This window comes from Castor canadensis, chromosome 4, assembly GCF_047511655.1.
Source record: "Castor canadensis chromosome 4, mCasCan1.hap1v2, whole genome shotgun sequence".
NCBI classification, from domain to species: Eukaryota; Metazoa; Chordata; class Mammalia; order Rodentia; family Castoridae; genus Castor; species Castor canadensis.
This window is the reverse complement of record NC_133389.1, coordinates 65,650,405-65,675,168: the sequence shown is the minus strand read 5'-3', so window position 1 is coordinate 65,675,168 and position 24,764 is coordinate 65,650,405. Positions and strand designations below refer to the sequence as shown.

General features: G+C 43.1%; 1 protein-coding gene across 5 annotated transcripts in view; it reads left to right on the top strand.

The window, feature by feature from the left end:
• The window catches only part of Spire1 (spire type actin nucleation factor 1), a 160,826-nt gene extending 143,000 nt beyond the window's left edge, over positions 1 to 17,826 (top strand). For 3 of the 5 annotated variants that reach the window (XM_020178965.2, XM_074070366.1, XM_074070368.1), the window contains 8 exons: positions 1,926 to 2,016; positions 4,874 to 5,016; positions 7,292 to 7,465; positions 11,210 to 11,347; positions 11,916 to 11,986; positions 12,634 to 12,661; positions 12,754 to 12,890; positions 14,501 to 17,826. In XM_020178965.2, the coding sequence (XP_020034554.1) occupies positions 1,926 to 2,016; positions 4,874 to 5,016; positions 7,292 to 7,465; positions 11,210 to 11,347; positions 11,916 to 11,986; positions 12,634 to 12,661; positions 12,754 to 12,890; positions 14,501 to 14,759 (1,041 nt within the window). In that variant the 3' untranslated portion in view covers positions 14,760 to 17,826. The remainder of the gene's footprint in view (positions 1 to 1,925; positions 2,017 to 4,873; positions 5,017 to 7,291; positions 7,466 to 11,209; positions 11,348 to 11,915; positions 11,987 to 12,633; positions 12,662 to 12,753; positions 12,891 to 14,500) is intronic. The other 2 variants (XM_020178964.2, XM_074070367.1) reach the window with 1 other exon arrangement.
• Positions 17,827 to 24,764: the final 6,938 nt, after the last annotated feature.

Below are 24,764 nucleotides of genomic sequence, written 5' to 3'. Positions count from 1 at the left end.
AAGGGGGAATTCAGGAAGGATGCTTAGTTTCAGTTGACACTTAGACCCGGAAAGGGCCACTTTCTAGATGGCAAAGGACGCTCAGAAATGTGAAGTCAAGTGTTAGGCTCTTCTGACTCACTGGAGTATTGCTGGCTCACCAGGGCACAATGATTATGTTGTTTTGTTTCTTCAAAGGATTTTCAAGACCACTGAACACTGAGTAGCTATTTTAAGGTTTGGAAGTGTTGGTAGAAAATCCACTTTGAGGTTTTCCAGGGCTTCCCTGAGAATTAGGTAAGAGCCCCTCCAGCAACACTCCCACACAGCTCTCCTTCTCAAGGTCCATGTGAACACAGAGGGACACAAGTACGAAGTAAGTCTGAACAGTAGCAGCTCGGACAACAAGCTGTTAGCACAGGGGTAGCAGCAGTGAGCCTGACTCCCCCACCTCAACCGCCCACCATGACACCGCCCCTTGTTCAATTTCCCTTGGAATTTTAACATTTGTCATATAGAATTAGTGATCAAAAAATGTTTGCTTAACAAAGATTTCATCCTGACAGATGTAGTTATTTAGAGAGTCCTTTCTTATAGAAGGATGTATTATAGACAAGTTGTATTGTACAACTAGGTTCCACCTATGAGTACAGAAGAATATGTTTCTCTCTTAACAGTAACAGAGGTAACAAGGTGAAAGTAGACTTTAAAATGTGTTTCTGAACAAGGCGGTCTGGAGTACAGGAGGAAGCCGACGCACTACCCTGTTTTAATCAGAATTGGCACCCATCTCCCAGGAAGCCATCATGCATGTGACTCCTGTGTTTTTTTCCCTAAGAGATAATCCTGACTCATGTTTCCTTTTGACCTTTCAAAAACAGAAGGAGATCATTCTAATCACTTCCAAACTTTGTTAGATTTGTATGACCTCCACCATATCTGGAATACAGGCCTTGCTAATTGCTTTATTTTTCTCCATGGTAAGTCCGAAGAGTGTGGCAGTCACTGTTAAAGCTTATTTGTTTGAACTGTGTGCTTTACACCGCCTTTTTCTTCTGTGCTTTGACCAGATCTTTACATTGTACTTGTTTGAAACTAGTAGCTCAGCAGAAGCTTAATTTAGGAGAGGCCAGTTTTTAGTGAATGGCTAATTAACTCTTAACACCACCTTAGCTAAGAAAGTCAAAGAGAATCTTCACTATTTATCTCACATGGTCATAGATGAGTATATTTACCTAATTTTCTCCCTTCTGGTTTTAGAAATAATGTAGCAGTGTTCTATAGGCATTATAGTGGAAGGAACGTAGTTGTCTTCTTTCTAATATGTATCTCCTGTCACAAAGTAGAGAGTTTATGTTTCATGAATAAATATTATACCTCATTCAAGTTTAGTCTAAAACAAATTAATGTATTAGGAACTTAATTTTACTTGACAAATGTAGACATTTTCCTAGACTCCTGACATTTCTGTAAATGTTAACTTTCATCCATTCATTCAGCCATTATCTATTCACTACTTACTAAATGATGGGCTTGTTACTAAGTATATAGCAATAAACAAGGTTCACAATCTATTATTTTCATAAATGTGTTAAACATTCTCCTTGTTACAATAGTAACCTCAGCTGTGAGCCAGGTAGTGTGCTGAGCAATTTGAGTGCATTCTTCCTCTCCATGAATTCTTCCAATAACATGGGAAAATGGTATTATTATATCCTCTTTCACAAATGATGAGTCTCAGATAGGAAACCTGCCCAATGTCCTTTTACTCCAGTGGGGCCAGGCCAGGACACAAACCCAGACCTGCCTAGTTTTTTAGACCCTTTCTAATTTGTCTAGATCCTTTGACAATACAATCTGGTGCCTGTGTTGGCATATGGTTTAATAGTTGTTAAATGTTGTGAAGCAGCACAGGAGCACTAAAGCTGAGAATCTCTCCCTCTTAGGAGGAAACTCTGCACAAGTCCAGCAGCAGCAGCAGTGTGTCTCCTTCCTTCCTCGAGGACCCGGTACTGGAGGCGATGTGCACCAGGAAGAGTGAGTACCGTGGTGCAAATACCTGAGGACACATGCTTCACTTAGAAGTCTCCCATAGTGCCCTGGTCATTTGGGTATAACAAGAGCAAGTGCTGCAAGTGCAAGGCCTGAGTTCAAATCCCAGTACTGCCAAAATCCAGAAAAACCCTGACAGTTGATTTCTTTTCTTCTTCTTCCCATAATGGGGTTTGAACCTAGGGCCTCACACTTGCTAGAGTCACACTACCCACTGAGCTAGGGCCCCAGCCCTTTTGGAGTAAATTTTTTTTCAGATAGGGTCTCAAGTTTCTGCCTAAGGTCTCTTGTGTAGTTTTGATTACAGATGCATACCACCATGCGTGGCTTATTAGTTGAGAAGAGGTCTACCTGACTTTTTTTGCCTTAGCTGGCCTCAAACTGCAATCCACTCAATCTCTTCCTCCCAAGGAACTAGAATTACAGATATGAGCCACCGTGCCCATCTGATCCTAACAGTTCACTGTCAGGAGCAGATGTACTCAGTTATATTCCTAGACTGCCTCCACAGGTAAGACTAAACTGATAACCAGCCTTAGGTTCTTAACTTAGAGTGGATCAGACACATTCGTGTTGGTAGATAACGTATAGATAATAGAAGAAGTACGTCAACAGTGTGTGTGTTTTAGATTAATTACCTCCTTGTCTGAATTTAAGCTTAGAAGCCCTAAATAATCGTATTTGTTCCCCACCCATTTGACCTACCACACACACAACCATACCCACATACACAAAGCTAGTAAAAACACGTAACTCCAAGATGACAGACTGAGCACAGGCATCTGAAATTAAGGGATTTCTGAAGGCTTTTAGCAATATTTTTTCATTTATGCAATTATTATGAAGTATTAAAAATTTAACTCTGTATTAACCATTCTTAGAACATTGACTTGATTTCTCACACACACGACATATTACAATTCTTCACAATTATTTTATTTTTCTATTAAACAGATTATATCAAAAACAATGGGAGCTGGCCTTGTTATTTCTGTAATTAGTGTTTGGCCAGGCACATTAAATATTATAGAGACCCAATTAAATCACATAATGGGTTTCTACATCTTCTCTTGGCTGTGGAAATTACGTACTTTGTTTTCCTTTAGTAGTTTCTCTTGAGGGGACCTCAAATAGATGAAAATCCCACTTAACTCTGTTGACTCTCACTTTCCTCCCCAGTGCACTGAAGCAGCAAAAATAGTGTAGGACGATGTACTAAATAAAAACTCTGGTGGCATAATTTATTTCCTATATCCTCCTTATGCTTTCAAAAGGAGAATCCAGACCTATTGAAACACTAAAAATTCTCTTTTAAAACAGTGTTAGGAAGGGCTAGAGAAACCCAGAGTGCTTGCCTGGCACAGGTCCTGCTTCTGATCCCCAGCACCTCAGGGGGGTGGAGGGACCTGCTAGGCAGAGGAGAACAAAGACATGGTGTTAACATCAAAGCTGGGGTTTTTGTTTTACCAGATACAGTTTAATTTTATTTAAACCTAAGAAAAAAATGAAATGTCTTAATAAACATACAGAAAGAAGAGTTTTCATATTTTAGCTTGGTAAGGAAGAATGTGAATTTTGGCATGATTTGGGAGTCTTTGGAACCATACAGAATACACACTTCCTAGTTTTTAAAATAATGTTTGAGACTTTAGTTGTAAAATTTTATGGAAGGTAAATAGGGTATTTGTATGTACGAATCAAATGCTGTACTTACCGTGCATTTTTATATGTGAACTTGAACTGGAAACAGGACATCAGGGCCGCACGTTTGCTAGGCAGGTGATCTACCACTTGAGCCACTCCGCCAAGATAGGGTCTTTGTTTGCCCGGGCTGGCTTTGAACCATGATCCTCCTGCTCTCTGCCTCCTGAGTCAGCCAGAGTGTCTTCCTTGTTTTTGTTTTCTTTTCATCACTGGGAGTTGAACCATGCCTCAGGCATGCTAGGCAAGTGCTGTCCTGCTTGAGCCTCAGACTCCCAGCTCTTTATTGGGTTTTTGGTTTTTTTGGGGTTTTTTTTGCAGTACTGGGGCTTGAATTCAGGACCTTCACCTTGAGTCACTCCACCAGCCCTTTTTTGTGAAGGGTTTTTTGAGATAGGGTCTCAAGAACTATTTGTCCAGTGATCCTCCTGATCTCTGCCTCAGTAACTGGGATTACAGGCATGAGCCACTGGCATGTGACTTGGATTTTGTTTTTGAGATGGGGTGTTGCTAACTTTGCCCTGGCTGGCCTCAAATTCAAGATCCTCTGCCTCTGCCTCCCAAGTAGTTGGGATTACAGGGGTGCACCACTATGCTGGCTTCTTGCTATTTCTGTAGCAAGTTTGTCTTGCAAAGATTTTCTATTAACAATCCTCAGAAAAGAATTAACCTAGAAGGTAACACCCACGCACAGGAAATCAATGTGAGTCAATGCCCTGTATAGCTATCCTTATCTCAACCAGCAAAAACCCTTGTTCCTTCCTAGTATTGCTTATACTCTCTCTACAACAAAATTAGAAATAAGGGCAAAATAGTTTCTGCTGGGTATTGAGGGAGTGGGGGGAGAGGGAGGGAGTGGAGTGGGTGGTAAGGGAGGGGGTGGGGGCAGGGGGGAGAAATGAACCAAGCCTTGTATGCACATATGAATAATAAAAGAAAAATGAAAAAAAAAAATCCTCAGTCACCCCTTCAGAGTTACTTACCATTACCACCTTAAAATATCTCTGCAGTGGAATAAGCACTTCTTTGAGGCAGCATTCATCACAAATGACAAAGGGTTTCCTGTTAGAAAATTCACAATCTAAGATTTTTACTTTGTAAGAGAGTTCATTTATTTAGAGTTCATTTATTAAATCTTTAGAACCTCCAAAATTCTTGCCCATATCATCAACACCTCAGCCAGAAAGACGGCAGCCACCTCAGAGACGACATTCCATTGAGAAGGAAACGCCTACTAATGTGCGACAGTTTCTGCCACCATCCAGGCAGAGTTCCCGCTCTCTGGTAAGTACCACAAGGTTGGAAGACTTAGAATCACCAGCTTTCTTTCGAAATGGAAAGGAGAAACCTCCCAAAGGTTAAAATGAACTTTGAAAAATAGGCTGTAACCATACCCAACCAGACTTAGTTCATTCTGAGCATTTTTTTTTCAGATTTATCAATGGATATATTGTGAAAGAAATGTTTTCATCTTTGTTGATAGTAATCCATTTAAAATTGTTAAAAACCGATCAAAAAACCCTTAGCAAAGTCTGACTACACTAAACGATTTTATTAGTGAACTACAGAGGACAGAAAAATTTGATCCATGTATAAACAGTGTACATTTTTTTTTCTATTGTATCTTGTGATGTTGGGACAGAGTGGCTATTTGGACTGGTTTAATGCTTTTTGCTATTTTCTTATAGTGGCTACTTTTTTCTCAAGACAGTGGCATGGCCCTTTGAGGCCCTTCTAGGAACAGTTAGTAGATCCACCAACTAAAAGAAATCTGCAGACTCTTTTGTACCCCACTTGACTTCAGAAACGTTTGCAGGCAAGATACAAGGCTTCAGAGCTGGTTGTGTGGCCTGCCTAGCAAGCACTAGGCCCTGAGTGCAAACCCCAGAGTCATATGCAAGGCTTCAATCAATATTCTGCCCACAACCTAATATCTAATATTTTTCCAATATTTATACATAAAAATTACTAGAATATGCTTATGTCCATTTTTTTAATTGTGATGAGTCATCAGGGTTTCAAATGAAGCAACACCAGGTGTCCTCACTCAAAGTACAGGATGGTTTGGCTCCTGTGAAGACTGGGAGTTTGAACAGAGCTTAGGGTATTGACATTTGATCAGTCACCTCCATTTCCAAATAACCAGTTAAGGAATTAGTGATTTTATGACCATCCTCATAGGGTTCTTCTCACTCCCTAAAGAATCACTGAGACACTGCTATTTGATGAAATACAGTTTTATCAATGGTTTATTTACAGAAAAACAACTGACGAAACAAGCACCAACTTAAAATCTAAAAACTTTCACTAATGTGAATAAATTACTGCTTTACCAAAATACTCAGTTGTTGTCATAGCTTAAAAATATATGAGGGAGCTCCTTCATGGTTTTTTTCCATAAGTTACATAATAATTAGGATATCTTTCTCTTTATACAGCTTTTCCTAGAAGTCAGACTATCATTCACCTCCACTCCTGGCCTTTGTGATCATGTAATGTCATTATTGAGATTAGCCTCAAATCAGACTTTAAAATTATCACTGTAAAGGAACTATTGATCTACTGCAAAATAGTTTCATCTAATAATAGAAGTTAGCCAAGACTTTTGGCCATATCAAGGGTCCAGGAAGTCTGTTTCCTGATGAAGCAAAGCTTTTGGTGTGTGCTCAGTCACACCATGAGCTGTTCCCTTGTGGAGCAGGAAGGAGGAGAGCAAGGAAAAACTAATTTGCAGTCTCTGAGAAGGATCCCAGGAGCAGGCAGTGGAAGTAGCATGGACCACACATAGGCATGCAGGTTGAAAGACCAGGAGGGGGAGTCCTTGCCTGGGGACAGCTCCCTAGTGCCTTGGGGCACCAGCTGGGACAAATGTCCAAACCTCTCACTAGTAGCTCATCTTGGGAAATCTGTAAAATCATACTTCTATAATAGTGTCCTCTACTTAGTAAATGCTGTTTTTAAAAATTCTGTTTTTTAATTTAAACCTTCAGTTACATTTTAGAAAACAAGGAATCATTCTGTGTTTGTAAATCCTCAACTGAAAATGGCAGGAATGTTTTCATTGATGTTAATTTTTATTTTATTTTGTCTTTATCCCTCTCCCTAGAATATTTAAAATTTGGTCAAATGATGGGGGGATGGTTGCCCATCAGGTGAAAGGCGAGTTGTCTTTAATGACCTTCCCAGGATCCCACAGGAGCAGGTAGCTGTATGGTGCACGTTCCCCTGCCTTCTTGGGCATAGGAACCAAAAACCTCGGCCCTATATCCCAGCGAGCTCCATTTGTGAGACAGAGTGCTCACAAGACCACCAAGTTAGGACAGTCCTAAATTAAGTCTTGCTGTATGAACACCCAGAGCCTCCTGGATGTGACCTCTTGATTTGACTTCTGATTTATACGAATGCACGCAGACGTCAGCCTGGACCATGAGCATTCTTACGGTGTTTTGTTTTGTTTTCTTTCATGATCTGTAATTGCTGTTTGTAGGTCACTTGTGTTCAGCATTATTTTCTCCTTTTCTTTCCCCTTGCCATTTTCTTTTTCCCTTCTGTTGTTCAGGTTCCTAGGATAACCAGTGTATGGCCAAGGACGCCCTTTCGACCACTTTTCTCTACCATACAAACAGCTTCTCTGCTCAGCTCTCATCCTTTTGAAGCAGCCATGTTTGGGGTAGCAGGGGCTATGTATTATCTGTGTGAGAGAGCTTTCACCAGCAGGTGGAAATCCTCAAAGGTTGGCCTCTTTCTGCCAGTTCTGGGAATTACTTTACTCTGTATCTCTTCAACAGTGATACCTCAGCTACTGCACTCTGCAAGAATTAACAGCTCAGACAGGCCTTTCGCTTCTGATCATTGATTCCTGTCTTATAGGATACATAGATCATGCCATGATCTCATTTGAGAGAGAAATTACTGAAAGGACAACAAACTCAAAATGCAGCATCACATTAGAGAGGCCCGTGGGCATCTGTCTCTGGGAGTGACTCACTGGCAGCAGGGAGGCAGTACCACACCTATCTCCCTGGCAGGAGGTCCTCCGAAGGCTCAGGTGCTTTGCCCTGACACAAACCAGGAGAGTTTGCTCTCCCCTGCCACCAGGAGAGTTTGCTCACTAAGCTGGCAGAGCAGCCTCCCGAAGACCAGGTAGCCACAACAAACCACCTACCTGTCCCTATAGGTGCAGGTACATTACTACCACTTCCTGTGTGCCCTACCACAGGGTCTATCACCCCTGGACTCAAGAAACTTGCCTGTTCCCAGCTTCTGTTAAATGCATTGTGTAAAGGTCAGGATGTTTCTTCTCTGTAGAAAGTAAGTTTTTTTTTTTTTTGGTGTGGTTATTTAAAGCACTTTAAATACCTGTATTTTCTTAATTTTCTGAGGATTTTTTTCACAGAATAATACATTATTATCTGAACCTTCTCCTTTGAAGGACCACATCAAGGCCTCTGCTCCAGTGTAGCAGGGCTGGCTTTTCAAGATCCTCATTTCTTGAACAGATGACCCAGCAGCTGGGCTCTTTGTTGTTCTCTGTTACTCATCTTGATGTAGAAAGGAGGCTCCCAATGTAAATGAGACGCACATTCCTTGCTCTGTTATTTGTCATGAAGTCTGGTCCTTTCTCCTAGTTTAGATCTGTCCACTGGGCAAAACAGTTGGGTGCAGGGATGGCTCTTTAATTCCTGTCAGTCTTACATGCTGACATTTTATTATCAGTGCCCCCAGATAGAGATCTCTATAGGAAGTTCACAGGATTCACTCTGAATTTTAAAGTTGAATTTGGAAAAAAAAAGAAGAGTAATTAAATTTAATGGTTGCTATTTTTCTTTAAATTTGCCTCCCTTTGGTTTATTAAAAACTTGAAAACCAATGATTGTTTTGGACAATTGCTACTTATGTTTGAAGTTTTTGCTAATCAAGACTATTACATAAAAGATGTATCCTCTATTTCTCTGTGGCCCAGTTAAAACCAAAGTTTTACACTCTGCTGTCTCATCTCTGTGCTGCCTAATTCTGACCCCTCTTTAAAACCAGAATATCCACTAAAGCTCAGCAGCTTAGTGGCATGCATACAAATGAGCCCCAAAGACATGCCTTCCCCATGCACACCATAATCTCCCTAAAGCCCTTGAAGAGTTAGCTTCCCTCTCCCAAATTTTGGAGTCACATTGGAACACAGCAGCAAGGGAGATGGAGTTAGGCTCTGCAGTCCTCGTCCACTTGTCCAGTCTAGCCTGTTGGCTGGGCTGAGCGCCCACTGCAATGTCCTGGTGGGCAAGACTCTCGCACACATCAGAATCCTGGCTGCTCTTCACAGTTGGATTGTTAGCAGCTTAACAAGATCTGTTAAAGTGTGATTTGGATTTGGGAATGCTAAATTAATATTTTTCTCAATTGGAAACAAATAATTAAATCTATTCTAGTAACTTTATCATTTTATTTCGTGTTGCATTAAAGTCTTGTTGTCCTTAGGAAAACTCCAGAATTAAAACATTAGCATTTGACTTGGTAGACATTATTTAACTAAAGGGTAGTCTGACTGAAATTTTAAAAGAATAAGAACAAAGAAACAAAACCCACAGTTCTTATATCCTATGAAGTACTAGATTTACAGCGGTTCAAAGCAGGAAGTTGAGGCCCTTTGTGACTTACGACTGAAGAGTGGGAAGAGCACGCTGTCAGGTTTTCCACATGTGGTAGTATATCCCCACAAATAAAAAGGAATTATCTCTACCTGAATTGCTTAGCAGCCAGGTGTGCGAGTCATAAAGTTGAGGAAATTGGTACTACTTGCTTACTTTTCTGGCCTGCCCAGTAACAAATCTGGTTACCTGGTTGTTTGCTAGATTGGTACATTATTTTGCCACAGTTTAGCAATCAACTCGTCAGTGATGAATGAAAGTTGTGATAGGAGAGTCTTTTTTTCTGGCACAAGTTAAAAACTGTCACTCAGATGTGCTTAGTCAGCACTCCTATTTAGTGCACAGCTTTAATGGCCTGACCTGCAGAAAGGCAGTTCACTGTTCCTACTTGACAGTCCTCTCTGTTGTCAGAGTGGAGCAAAACAGAACAGATATTGAGCACACCACTTTAATCTTGTCCACTCTGAAAGCCGTTCCCATTGAAAGAAAACTGTGGTGGATGATTTAAAAAACAAAACAAAAAGTATTTTGGGCTTATTAGAGCAAATGATGTAATCTTTCTGAAAAATTCCTGCTGTCCACATACTAACAGGCTCCTCATCTTAAAAATTCAATTGCAGGGTTTTTTCCAGAGCATTTTTAAGCCAAATTAGTCATCCTTAAATTGGTTTGAACAGAGATGATTTTGTATTGATTTTTAGTAAAAAGCAGTTGGTCAGACTTCTTTTTTTAGTAAATGCTAATGTTTGTGAAGTTTGCAGTCTAGATTTATTTTTGTTTTCCTCTGATTGAAAGACAGAACTGAATGTTAAAACTCCATAAACTGACTGTGTTCAAAGTCATGTGCTTTCCCCTTTGGCTTGCTTGGTTCCAGAATGCCTGGGAGCAGTGCTATTGTGTGTGTGGGAGTGAATTATAATGTGTTTGTACTGAGAACATTCAGTTTCAGTGTCACTGCACCACAATGGCCCCTTGAAGCCTGGCAGGACCCGAATGCACAAGACCGTTCTGTCTTTCTCTTAGATCCACCAATCAAGAGTGGGCCGGATGGAGAACGGATGGGTGTGAGGCTCTTATTCAGTGGGATCAGTTACATCATCATCTTCCACAGCTGTTTTTAGGAAAGCCATTAACATAAGACAGCCAACATAAATATTTATTACGAAATTTTTCTGAGTGTCTCCGCATCTTTCCAGGGCTGACTGAACAGGCAGCAGTGATTGAAAAATAGTAAGGGAAATCTGGAGGGGGGCCTTTGGGAGTGAACCCGCTCATGGTTTCCTGTTCCAGTTCCACTCATAACACAAGTGCTGATGTAACTGATCACTAAACAATGCTTGTCAGTACAAAGTACTAACCACCTTCTCTTGGCCATTCTGGGTACCACGAACCAGTTTTGAAAAGAGGACCAGTGCTGTGGCTTTGCAGTCTGTCTACCAGACTAATGCACAGCTCTAATGTCTGTGCATAGTCACAGGAGAAAACCAACACAAAATTGCTTTAGAACAACAGAATTGTTTTCAAGATTTCAAGCAGATCTCCGTTTAAAGGAACTGTTATTAGAGGCAAAACATCTGAACAAATGTGAGGAACTTTCATTTACTGGAAATTTCAGTAAGCTGCAGCATTTCACAGGGCCCTGTTTTCTGCCACCTGTAGTGTTGGTGCACTTAGAAACGGTGTGGTCCCCAGAAGGAGCCAGCTCTGCCCCAGTGATCATGGGAAGTTCTTTTCCCCTCTGAAGCTACTAACCAGGTGTATGGTCTGAAGAGAAGTTTCACAGTTTCAGAGCACAGGGTGTGAACTTCTTATTCATGTGGTTCTTTGAATTTCAGGAGGAATTCTGCTACCCAGTGGAATGCCTCGCTCTTACTGTGGAGGAAGTGATGCATATTCGTCAGGTCCTGGTGAAGGCAGAGCTGGAAAAATACCAACAGTATAAGGACATCTACACTGCCCTGAAAAAAGGAAAGGTAGAGCTGTTTGAAGTTGATTGACCAGAATGATGAAAAACTGCTCAGTCCCAGGCATGGTCTCTGAGGAGACTTGTCTGCTACCCAGGTGGTGTAGGACTTTAGATGATCTTAGGAGGTGATATGTTCATACTATAGAAACTGCCCCTGTTATGCCTCACAGATGGGGTATTTTGCTTCTCTCTTGGAAATCAGATTTCAAGAGAAAGGTGAGCAGGTCTAAAAACCATGATAAAGCCATGTTTGCATTTGTGTCATTACACTTTTAAGGGATCTGTAAAGGAAATGTGTCTGAGAAACAGGAGAGTTTTTCAGAACCTTCCTGATTCCATGATGATGAGACAGACATCAAGTGCTGTGCCTTTTTATTAACCTTTTGAAGGAGACTTGTCATTAAACAGAGTCAGAATGTAAGTGTCACAGTGCCAAACATAAAGGCAGGATTTCAGAATTCTCTTCTTCCCTCTGTCTGTGAAACACCCCCTAGATGAATGTAAAGTGTATCAAGCCATGGAGCTAGAGCTGTTGGCCCTGCCTCTTCTCTCCTTTTCACTTTGTATTTTTTTAGCTCTGCTTCTGTTGCCGAACCCGGAGGTTTTCCTTCTTCGCCTGGTCTTATACCTGTCAGTTCTGTAAGAGGTAAGGTATTTGCAATTGATGAAAAGCTAGATTTAACAATCACAAAAGAAATACTAATCACCACTGGACTTAGTGGCACATGCTTACAATCCCAGCACTCGGGAGGCAGAGGCAGGAAGAGTGTAAGTTTAATGCCAGCTACATAGAAAGACCCTGACTCAAAAAAACAAAAAGCAGGAGGGATTAGAGGAGGGAGGAGGGATCAGTTACTTCTGTTGTCTCATCATTTTTCTACCCATTCTTTTGTATTAACCTTGTGCCTTCCTTGTCAGTTAGGAATATTGATTTTTTTTCAACAGTGGGCCCAACAATTACTGAAACTGGAAAAATGCTTATATGTTACTTATTTTACCTAAACAAGTAATTCTAATATGTCATGTTTGAACAGAAAAAAGGCAGGTTATCATGTGATCCCTGGACAGACTAATAAGGAAATTCCAAACAGAAGTTGATCCTTTTATAAGAGACAAAGTGAGAGTTAAGTTTTACAGTTGATTATCTGAATCAGTTTGTTACATTCTGGCAGAAGGACAAGAGAGTGTTTGCAATTTGTTATAGAAGTTCACAGCCAGGCAGCACTGCCTTCTTTCACGCTTCATTCGTGTTCCTTGTGTCACACAAAGTAATGCTTCTGATTTTGTACGCAGGCCTGTGTGCTCACAGTGTTGCAAAAAGGTAAGCCAAGTTTGGTTAAATTATAGTTATGTCCGTGTTTTGCCTTTGCCTCTGCCAGTCCTACTCATTCTCAGTTTTATTTGGATTAACAGATGCGGCTGCCCTCCAAGCCATACTCCACTCTACCTATCTTTTCATTGGGACCTTCTGCCTTGCCAAGAGGGGACAGTTGTGCGAGGTCAGAAAAGCCCTCTGCTGGTCACCATCGGCCACTGCGCAGTATTGCCAGGTGAGCCAGGGAGGGAAGACTCTTTAAAGAGTCCTCTTTGAAATAAAAATGCTTCTGTTTTCCAGGACTGTGGAGAGGGGGAAGGGTTTAACTCAAGGGGATCTTGTTGGTTCACTAGTTTTAATACAGTTTTAGACTTGCACACAAATCTCCAAAACTTCCTCAAAGGTAATTTTTCAGGATTAACAGCCAGGTACTTAAAGGATACTTTAATCATATAGTTTATATTTTGTCCTACTTTTGAAATAGCTGTTGTTTCTTTTTAAAGTTGTCTTTAAAACTGATCTTGTTTTCAATGAAACAGATCTAATCCTTTCCTTCTCAATAGTTTTGATACGTCTATTTAATGCTGTGTTTAAAGGCAGAAGTAAAGTTTTATGCCAAGAGCTGGCAATTTTTTTAAGGGAAAAAAATGCCTGAGTATCAAAATCCCTTTGCATTTAGTGCTGGTCCTTCAGGGGGAAGGCCCATTCAGGTCACAACACAAGCAGGGCCAAGAGGGTCATAGCTCTGTGGACTGTGAGGTAAGAAAGCCAGGAGCCTGGCATGTGACCTGGGCCCAGACAGCCACCCTGTGCTTCAGCTCATTGTCCTCTGAGACTCCACGCTGTGACAAACACTGATGGGGGGGCCATCAGGGGGCTCAGAGCAGCTATTCTTTCCTGTGCTTACTCTGAGCCTACTAGATCTTTCTTGTGGCTTTCCTGTTTGGGTTAATTAAAATTAAAAAGTAAGTAGGTGATCCCAAGTTACCCGAAACACTTATGGTAGTGTTGGTCCCGTTAGCTCCAGCTCTCTGAATCCAAATAACCAATCACACAGATATGGAAAATTGTTAGGGAAGGGAGAGACATATTTGATAAAAACACAGATGACAAGAAGACAGGCTGAAAGTCATAAGATTAAGTTACTTCGGTTTCCTGTAGTCCATCCTGCCATTCTTGGTTTTTAATCAGGACACATGGCACAGGATCCCTGGAAAAAGAGCTTCAAGTCCTTCTGAGTCATCCATGAGGATGACAACAACATGTACATGTGTCTCATTTAATTGTAAAAATTCCATCTTAAATATTCAGGCAAATATTCTAGATGCTCTCTATTCCAAAAATTCCAGAAAGGATAAGGATTTTCAATATTATTTTAGTGGGGTTTCTTTTTTTTTGGGGGGGGCGTGTGGCAGGGAGACTGGGGTTTGAACTGAGGATTTTGTACTTGCAAAGCAGGTGCTGTACCACTTGAGCCACACCTCCAGTCCATTTTGCTCTGGTTATTTTGGAGATGGGATCCTTAAGGTCTTTACCTGGGCTGGCCTTGAACTTCAATCCTCCCAATCTCAGCCTCCCAAGTAGCTAGGATTACAGACGTGAGCCACTGGCTCCTGACTAGTGTCATTTCTTAATACAACATGTCTCTGATTTCTTTTCTAAAAAAGTATTTGTGAACCAGTCTCCAGTAAGAAATTCTTCTTAGAAAAGTATGACTTGATTAATTCACTCACCCATGCCACTGCACCGTAATGCTTTGGCAACAATTTTAGCTTTTCATGTTTTTCTTAATGTTTTGGTAGAACAATAAGTAAGACTGCTGAGTGATTTGGGGTTTTTTCTCAGGTTCTCCTCAAAATCTAAGTCTGTGGACAAATCAGATGAAGAACTCCAATTTCCCAAAGAGTTCATGGAGGACTGGAGCACGATGGAGGTGTGCGTAGACTGCAAAAAGTTCATTTCAGAGATCATCAGTTCGAGCCGGCGGAGCCTGGTGTTGGCCAACAAAAGAGCCCGGTTAAAAAGGAAAACGCAGTCTTTCTATATGTCCTCCCCAGGCCCCTCAGAGTACTGCCCTTCCGAGAGGACTATCAATGAGATCTGAGCCCTGTGCCTTCCAATTGCTTTTGTGTCTGGAGGCGGCATTGGTGGGGAGAACACTACCTGGATTTGTCTCTCCTTCCCCTGGTTTTATTTAATAAGCTTGAATTTGCATTAGATTTCACCTTGTTCCACAGACTGAATGCTGTGTTCGTATCGGTGGATGATACATGACAGGTCAGCCAGTTGCTCGTTTGCACTCAGCGAGGACAAACAGCAGTCTGAACATTGCTTTTGTAGATGTGGAAGCCAGAACCTTTTTCCTTGGTTCAGTTCCTTATTCCTTAAATAATTTCCTAAGGCAAAAAGCTTCTCGTGTGAGAAGCCAGTCTGACAGAGGAATCGATGTCAGCACAGTTCTAAGCAGTAAGTCATATTGGCATTTCCACGAGACAGTGTTCCTATCTAATGTACATAGTGGTCCAGAGCCCTGCCACATCCCGGCTGCCTGGGGAGGGCCAGGCTCACAGCACAAACCCGGGACTTGCTGATCCTCTCCAGCTGATTCTTTAATTATCCTTGTTCTGAGACATGAATTGCATAGGGGCTTCTGCCTTATCATAGTGCAGAACATCTGAGTAAAGCTGCGTGCCCTCTCGGGACCGCTTCCTCTGAGCTGCCCGCCCTTCCCAGCGTCATGGGCCATGTCTCCTGAGCCAGTGACAGGCTTTCATTCCCTGCCGTGAATGCACTGAATGTATTGGGTTACTAGCACTTTCATAATGGAAGTCAAAGAATTAAAGTTCTGTGGAAGTTTTCAGACAAAGGAAAGCTAAACATTTGTCAAGTAGCTGAATGTATTCTGGTTAACCGTGACAAGAGTTGTGACAGCAGAGATGCCAGCAGAAAATGTACTGGAGCTCATACATTCTCAGCTACACTTTCCATGACTTCATAGTGCAGCCATCACGACTAAATTAAGCCACAAAAATACCTAAGTCTCAAACGGAAATTTATTTTTGTAAGTGAATTTTAAAAAAATAACTCTTTTTAAATCACAAGAAAATTAACCTGCTGACAAGCAAAAGCTTTGGATGCTTTTTGCACTAGCTTTCCTTGTAAGTGAGTTGAGTGCACATTGGGTTTCTGCTGAAGGCAGGTTGGGAGGCAGCACTGTACACCTAAAATTTCTCAGCTTGTGTGGCCTGTGTCATGGGCTGTCTATATTGTGGTGTGCCTAGAAATGTCCAGCCATTCAAACTGCTCACTGAATGCACATGCAGAGTAACCTGAAAGCTGTACACACATTCATCATCAATACAGTGATAGCTCCATTTAATAAAAGGCCTGGCAGGCAATTTCATACCACATGAAAATACAGTAGCAGCTCCACATTAAATTCACAGTAATACCTCAGAACCGCTCTCGTAGTAGTTTTTAATGGATTGAAATTTACAGTTCAGTAAATGGCTTTAAATTACTTAAGCTAATGAAATAAACTTTACCAGTTGACTAAAAGAATGCAAGTTAATAGCTCATCTGCAGCACATGTGAAAAGTGGGCCACCAGAAAAACCTTACTGACTATGCGTTCCAAGTATCTTAAAGACTTATTTAAGAGCTTTAAAAATTATATTAGATGGATCTCATTTTTAAAATCTCATTTTTAAATTTTTCCAAGAGACTATGAACCTTACACCTAGTTAAGTAGGATGCACCCACTGGATGGGCCAGGCTAGTGCTGCTTAGGTGACTTCCTGGAAGGGACCAAGGGAAAGGAAATGGCATTTTGTAAATGTGCACCTAGGGAACACGGGTTTTAAAATAGTCACTAGTTAACTGTTCGTGTTCCAGCATAAGACAGTGAAGACCCCAGATGAGAATTGCATTCACATCCACAAAGCAGCTATCGTAAATCTGCCTCTCATCTCACCGCTTCAGGTTTACAGTATTGTAAGGGGATGACTTGGGCAGCTCTTACCGAAGGATTAAGGATGGAAATCCTTCAGCATCATTAATGGATTGCCAAGTGCATTAAAGAGGTCGAGTGGTGTGTCAGTGAAACAGTATGCAGACAGTTGTGTAAGAAAGGGCACGTGACAGGTTAAAACTACAGAAATCAAATTAGCACTGTTTTGAGTACCAAAACAAATTGATACATTTAATGCCCCTACTCCCCTCCTTATCCAGGGTATGTGCTCCCCCTTCAACACTTGCACCAAGTTAGCTAATTTCCATAGGCTAATATCCTAGGAGCTTCAAACCTTGAGCCTAGGCTGACAGAGCCAGAGTTCCCTGTTCCTCCTCCTGAAACCCTCTCCCTGTGCAAGCGTGCCTTGTCCTGGTCTCCTGCCATGCAGCTTGTGCTCCAGTCCCGTGACAAGCTGTCATTGTCTGGCTGGTCTCAGCTGAAGTCTGAAACGTCTGGAAGCATGTGTGCACACCAGTTGTTGTCCCTCCCAGTCCACCCCCCTCCAAGTGTGAGCTCCGGTTCCTTTTGTCCCATGGGCCATCGGGTCACATCGGGAAACGTGTGCTTCCCTTCCTGTGGCTTCACTTTCTATCAGAGTCAAGAGTATGTAAGAATGTTTATGAATACTGTAATATATTAATATTTGAAAGACTTTCATTAAGTGGACAATGGGAATTAACTTTCCCAAGACAAGTAAAAATTAAATCACTGATGTATACATTGCCTTTATGATCCTACTAGATTGCAAGTCTTACACCTTCCAAATTAAACCAGAAAGTTGTTTTGTAGGACTTTTAAAAATGATCTTATGTTGAAGAGATACAGGATTGATACCATGAACTCATACCATGGAATGCTTAAGACTTTTATTTTTCTAATTACACTAATAAATACAGGACTGGATTTTAGGTGTCATGCAGAAAACATGAACATTTTAATTTATGTTGCTATTTGCTAAAACAAATCAGCAGAAAATTTTGTATGTGCAAAACTACCAGGACCGAGAAGAAACGTGTACTGCTGACTAGCCTTTGGCTTGGGTTCTCGTGTGTATAAGTTGAGGGGTATTACTGACATTCAGGGTGGTATGACGGTACTAAATGTTTTCCATTAAAGTATTTTAAGATTTACGTAGGAAAAATAAAATGTCTTTCATCACATCTTCTGTGTTGAGTTGCTCTTGTGAAATGGTGATGTCTTCCAGTAACTATCTATTAGAAGTCAACTGGGTAGGGGGCCAGATGCAGTGGCTCACAACTGTAATCCCAGCTACTTGGAAGGCAGATACCAGGAGGATAGTGGTTAAGGGGAGTTTTAAGATCCCTTCTCAACCAATTAAAAGCTGAGCATGTTGGCACATGCCTATCAACTCAGCTATGCCAGAGTGGAGAATCATAGGTAGCAGGTTATCGGCCCTGGGCAAAAAAAAATCCTGAAGACCTACTTGAAAAATAACTAAAGCAAAAAAAGGGCTGAGGGTGTGGCTCAAGTGGTAAAGCTCCTGCCTAGCATGCTCTGAGTTCAAACCCCTATACCACCACCACCAAAAAACAAAAATCTAGGTTGGGAAGATAAGCTCCTGTTAGCAGTGGCAGCTTATGAACATTTAAGAAACATAAGTCTGCAAGGGCCACACTGGAAAAATACAGCAGTTCTACCAAACCTTGCACATTTTTAATGTATGCAGTGTGACCAGTTTGGAATAAAGCTTTTATATATGATTTTTTTTTTAGCTTTAGTGCGTTGGGGGTGGGGGTCTTACTGTGTTACCCAGACTGGCCCCAAGGCTCTGGCTCAAGTGTCATGCACCCTCAGCCTCCTGAGTACATAGGCGTACAGGCACACATCACCATGCCCAGCTCTTATGTGTACTTTCTAAATAGCATTCCTCAAAGGACATCTTCCTAAAATGTGAACTTAGGAAATGTCGTATGTTTAAGATAGAGTACATCATTGACTCTCTGCATATTTTAAACCATATTAATTGATGCATACAAGCCGTTCCCTTAGTTGCCTGCCATTTTTTAGGGGCTCTTGATACTGAAGTTTCTCTGATGTGTGTATAAGAAGGGGTGTGTGTGTGTGTGTGTGTATGTGTGTGTGCACCTGTCTACCTTCTTATTCAAATGTTCAGTGATTTTTGAGTCCAAGGCAGATTTCTTAACTCTTGCCTCCTGGGATCCAGGAGGTAGAAAATGTGAGTTCCATATAAGGGAAAAGCTTTCAGTAACACTCACTATCTTTTTCCTTCCCAGCTCCAGCTCCAGTAGAGGAAAAGCTTTATAGCTATAAGTCATCCCAGTCTACAGTTTCACAAAGACAGCTACTTCTAGGAAAGGGCTCGATTCCACATACGAGGTATTTATAGACTCTAGTTCCGATATCTATTGCTGCAGAATGTGTGTACACATTTGTGTGTGCCTCTGCCACAATACACACAAAGGCACTTATCCTACCAAAAAAATCTTAAGTGCCAGCTCAGTATAAAACTGTCTGTAGAGTAATTAAATGTCCAGGTGCAGCTGCATGGCAGATTGAATTTGCACGTCTTCCTGTGAGATGTGGTGAAATTGTATCAGCATTTAGAATAGATCTTACTGTGCAGAATACCATGCAGCTCTGTCCTGGTGCTGGAGGCCATCCTGGAGCCTGCATTATGGAAGCTGAGCAAAAACTGACCAGCAGAGCTCTGGCAAAGGGAAACAGGGAGTTCAGTGTTCCTGGGGTTGGAGGCCAGCAGAAGCAACTGGGCATCTGGCCTCCTGTCTGCTGGCCTCCTCCCCTAAAACCCCTGGTGGAGAGTAGCAGAGACCCTCACACCCCATCCCCTCCTCAGAAAGAAATGCACAGGTAGCCTCTGCACAGGCAGCTTTGCATATGGCGTCCAAATGGGCAAGCATAAGAAATGGTTTTCAAAGTGAAGAAGCTTTGGTTTTAGACATCTCTGAAGGAAAAGAGGCCTACAGCTCAGCTTCCCTACCAACTGAGGGAGCACAGCCTGAGATAGAAACTCCAGGGTCACCCTGCCCCAACTAAAGGTCACATGGAAAGTCATCTACACAGAATGCACACTTGAACCAGCACTTGGGTGCAACTGGCTTGCCTCTCACCCTAGTCTGAGATGGTCCTCCGGATCAAAACCAGACCCCTCTCTTCCAAAGTGGTGTTCACTAGCAAAAAGGCTTTTTCAGGAGCTTTTGACCTGACATCTGAGGAAAAGAAAACAACTAGACTGTAATTAGCAAAGTAGATTCTCTGCAATACCTGACTTTCAGGCATCTGAAATGGTTCTAAATAAACTCCACTAGGCTGCACCTGGCTCTCTGACGCTGGCACAGTTCCTTCATGTGTGTAGATTTGTTTCCTGGCTTTTAAAGCAAGGGTACATGAGGTGGTTGGTAACTAGTCACTTTTTTTGAGATGGGGTTTTGCTATGTGGTCTAGGATCCCCACGCCACTCCTTTCACTGATGTGTGAAATGACTGATGTTTTCCAAGCAGTATTTTTGTATTGAGAAGAAACCTGGTTATGAAGATGACACAGCAAAGTGTGCTGTAGTTATTTGAAACTTGGGGAAGAGGCAAGGTCAGTTTTACAAATTGCCATAAACAACCTGAGTTCATCTCTCCAAAAGAGAAACCTCAAAAGGATAAGTGTATGAAACACACACTAAAAAATAACCCTTGCACCAGCCATTTTGCTTTAGCAGTGTCCAACTACTGGCGGTTCATGTCGGGATCCTGCTGTGGGGAGACCTCTCCTCTCCTGTCTCTGCAATTCCTCCTTCCTACAGTGCACTGCCTACTTCCTGCTGGAGGTGTGAATGGAAGCGAGTGACTGCAAGGCAAACATACTACATGACACACATTACAACACAAATTGCAGTTTTGAAACAGACAACACTTGGTACTTAGCTTAGTCCAGGAGAGCTACCACAGCCACAGGTGGTCCCCGATCTGACACCCCCAGCTGGGGCTAGTGAGGTCCAGCAAGAAGTAGATCCTATCACTGCCTGAACTCCTATGATCTCTACAGCTGACTTTTACACCTGATTGCCACAGCTGAAAGGACCCAAGAAGACATTGGCCCACCCTCCAGCCAACAGCCAACCACATGACTCCTCAGCCACCTGGCTTCTAGGCCTTCTCAGCTGTTTCAGTGCATTCACAGCAAGGCAGACCTTATTCCCTCAGAAGTCCCATCTTTGAATAGGTCAAATAGTTAGAAGTTGTGTCCTCATGTAAGTTGCTCCCCTGGTTGACTTACTGATGCTACCCAGAATATGCCTCCTGAAATAGCTTCTTAATGCCAGTTGCTCCCTGCAGCCCTCCTACCCTCCATGCTTCTGTGTGATTCCTCCACCACCACCACCATGTGTTCTCAGCACCTAACATCCTAGTGGTAACCGGATGTCTTCCCAGTTTCTAGAATACTGGGCATGTAACAGGTGCTCAGTAAGTGTGCAGTGAGTGAATGAATGAGCTCACTCAGTACGGAAATGAGAAATACAAAGATGGAACCATCACACTTTCTTCAAAACAACTGACTTGGTGTGTTGACTGCTCTTCAATCGCCAGATGCAACATACGCCATCTTTCCTTAAGTCAGAGTACAATTCTAAGCCAACAAATTCCTGCAGTTCATGCCGTTAGCATGATGGCCATGAAGGAAACCCTGCTTGCTAGCTGGGGTGTGTGTGTGTGTACGCCAGGCAAGCACTCTACCTCTGAGCCCCCTACCCCAGCCCCCTGCCTCACTCTTGGAAAGGCGGGCCTCACCTCTAGAGCCCCTGGGTGGAGGGAACTGCAAGCCCAGCTTCTTCCGTTAACAAAGTGGCTTGCAGACCGGCAGCCTGAGACCTGCTCTCAAAGCCGCAGCATAAACTGTAATATTGATCAGCACTGAGTTCATACCCACTCCTTTTACAGTGTGAGTAACTCAACTCATGATCATAAACGTTTGATTAAAAATGTTATGCCAGTTGGGCTGAAATAAGAAATACTAAGCTATTTCAAGTTTGTCATATTGAGACAATTTGAACAAAAAGAAAGTGAAGAAAGGTATGAAAATAAGCTTTACGGGGGAGGGGGGATGAAAGAGAATGGTAGAGGAGGTGAATTCATGTATGATATATTTGATTTACATTTGTAAATGCTACAGTGTACCCCCACCCAGCACAACAATAAAGGAAAAAATACTATTTCCTAGGGAAAAAAAATAAGCTTTATGGTATTAGACAGTCTGTACTGAGCATGTTGCTACTAATAGATTTTTTTTTAAAAATACTTAGGTTCTCACTGCTGCTCAGGCTGGCCTTAAACTCTTGGACTCAAGCCTTCCTCCTCCTCAGCCTCCAGAGTAGCTGGGTCTCTAGGTGTGCACCACTGCATCCAGCTAATGGTTTTTAAATTTTGGACTGGAGATTAAACCCAGGGCCTCACGCACGCTAAGCACGCTTTCATCACCTTTGATGCTCAACTCCCACAGACGCGAGCAATCTCTTTTCCAGTGACAAACGGGAACAGTGGTGTCATTTTGTGAGGCCAGGCCTCAGGCTGCAGCTCCAAGCGTGCTGTCAAGCCCTGCTGCACTTCCGGCTGCCTTTCCTGGTAGCTGCTGAGACTCCAAGTCAGCCCCAGCCACGAGCCCCCTCAGTGAACGCCTGGAAGTCCCTCTCCCATCAAGGCTTCAAGGAGCCTTCAATCCGAGCTGGTCTGACACACGTGGATAGTAGAGATGGTTCTGCACAGCTCACATCTCCAGGAAGAGAGCTGTGGGCCACTGAGCAAGACAGCTTCGTGGAAGGGATTGTAAGGCGGTTCAGAGGGAGGTGGCCGGGATTTCTCCCGAATACCTGCAGCAGTGCCTTGGCCTTGGGCTTAATGGTTTTCAAAAGGAAATGAGAAACCTCCCTCATTTCCTAGTCAAGGACAATCAAGACTGTGGTGGGGGGTGCTGTTTGGTTTTGGACAGATTACCACATCTGCACTTGTTTGCTTTAGCTTTTCAGATAGGGTCTTGCGTTTTCGCCTGTAACCTCTGAAAACCAGCTCAGAATTTGGGAAGCTAAGGCTGGAAGCCCAGGTCAGTTCTGCAGGAGCACTCACTGATTTTTGACTCACTCGTTACATGGTGGTTTCATAGTTAATAGCTAACCTGGCCCATCTAGGACCATCATCCTCCTACCTATGCCTTCCCCATAGTTGTGATTACAGATGTGCCCCACTGTGCCCAGTTTGTCTATTGAAATGGGGTCTCACCGTCCTTTTGCCTGGACTGGTCTCAAGATCTTCCTGATCTCCACCTCCCAGATAGCTGGGATTACAGGTGTGAGCCACTGTGCAAGTAAGACAGGACTCTTTTTGGAAAAACTTGACAGCAAGTGGAGCAGCAAGAAAGGGAGACCAGTTAGGTGATGTAGAGACAAGGTATAACTAAAAAATTGCCCAAAACTCTGGCATGAATAAGTATTTTTATCTCACAAGTTCCTGTGGGTCAGAAGTTCAGGAGCAGCTCAAGCAGGATGGTTCCGACCCAGAGTTGTATCAGTCATCAGCCGGATTTGTCATTACCTGGCACCAAGTGAAGGCTGCACTGGGTTCGCCATCCACTTCCAAGGTAGCTTGCACCTGTCAGCTCCTCAGGTGTCCTTGCCACATGGTAGAGGGACATGAGAGTAAGCAAAGTCAAGGTCAGTGTCTCATGACCCGGTGTCTGGAGTCACCCATCATCACCATAGCCCCTGGCCCTGTTCCTGCAGGGGACTCTCGGTTGGGGTCACAGGCAGGCCCAGCCTTGGGCTGTCATGGAATTGGCTTCCGCAGGCAATAAGCACCCAGTGCAGAGCAGGACAGTGGGAGTAAGAAGACAGAACACTGGGTGTCCAAATGGCTACAGAGAAGCAGAAGAGTCTTCAGCAATGCAGGTTTTGTATTTGGAATTGGAGGAGGGGTGATTAGAAGTGGGGAAAAGAAAGCCGTTTGATGGAGGGAAACAATTTGGTTTCATTTATGTTTACTGAGGGACACAGCTGGATTCTTGTGAGTGTTTTCTGTAAGGACCAAACAGAAAGTACTTCAGGCCTGTCACAGGTCTCTGTCACATATCCCTGCTATTAATAACCTTTTCAAAATACCAACACCGTTCTCAGCTCACAGGATGCACTGCAACTGTCCCGAGACCTCTGAAAACCAGCGCAGAACTTGAAGCTAAGGCTGGAAGCCCAGGTCAGTTCTGGGGGAGTACTCAGTGACTTCTGACTCGCTCATTACCTGATGGCTTTGCAGTTGACGGTTAACTCTTGCTAAAAAGTTACCCAACTTAGAAATGCCCTCCCTATAAAAGTATGCTCCACCACCATCCCCCGTGGTGCCACGTTCGTGCACCTGGGCAGCACCAGCACCGCACAGCAGGCGCTCACAATGCCAACGCCAAGCCTCTCCATCTCCTCCAGTTCATGCCCATCGCTCTGAGGTGGTGCTCCTGTCCACATTTCATAGATGAGGAAACCGAGGCTCAGCAGTCACATGACCTGTCCAAGTTTGCAGATGATTGGCTCCTCAGGGCACCTCTCCTTAGCTTCCTGATGTCCCAAGAACAGTCCAGGCTCTGTTGGGGCCACTGCTGGTGTAACAAGGCCTGTGAAGATGTCTTCTTGGCTGGGGGTTGGGAGCAGCTCAGTGGCAGTGTGTGCACTTAGTATCCACCAGGCCCTGACTTTGATCCCCAGCACACACAGGAAAGAAAAGGAAGGGAGGGAGGGAAGGAAAGGACAGAAGGGGAAAGAAAAAGCATTTTCTTAATATACTGAGCCCTAAGGTTTCCTAGAGGAGACACCAGCAGCTAACCCTGTAGGGTGTGTGCCACTTTTCCCCATTGTGACTTTCAGGGCAGAAGCACCAAAGCAAGCCAAAAGGTGGCTGGCTCAAACCAGACCGTTTAATAACTGGTTCCAGTGCCAAGTGGGCGGGGAAGTCTTCAAACAATATTCAGTGCCATTGCTTTCCCTGCAAGAAATCTACAGCTCCAGCCACCTCTGCAGAGCAGCTCGGCCCCACGCAGACTGTGGGCGAGCACTGCTCTGGGCTGACATAGTTGG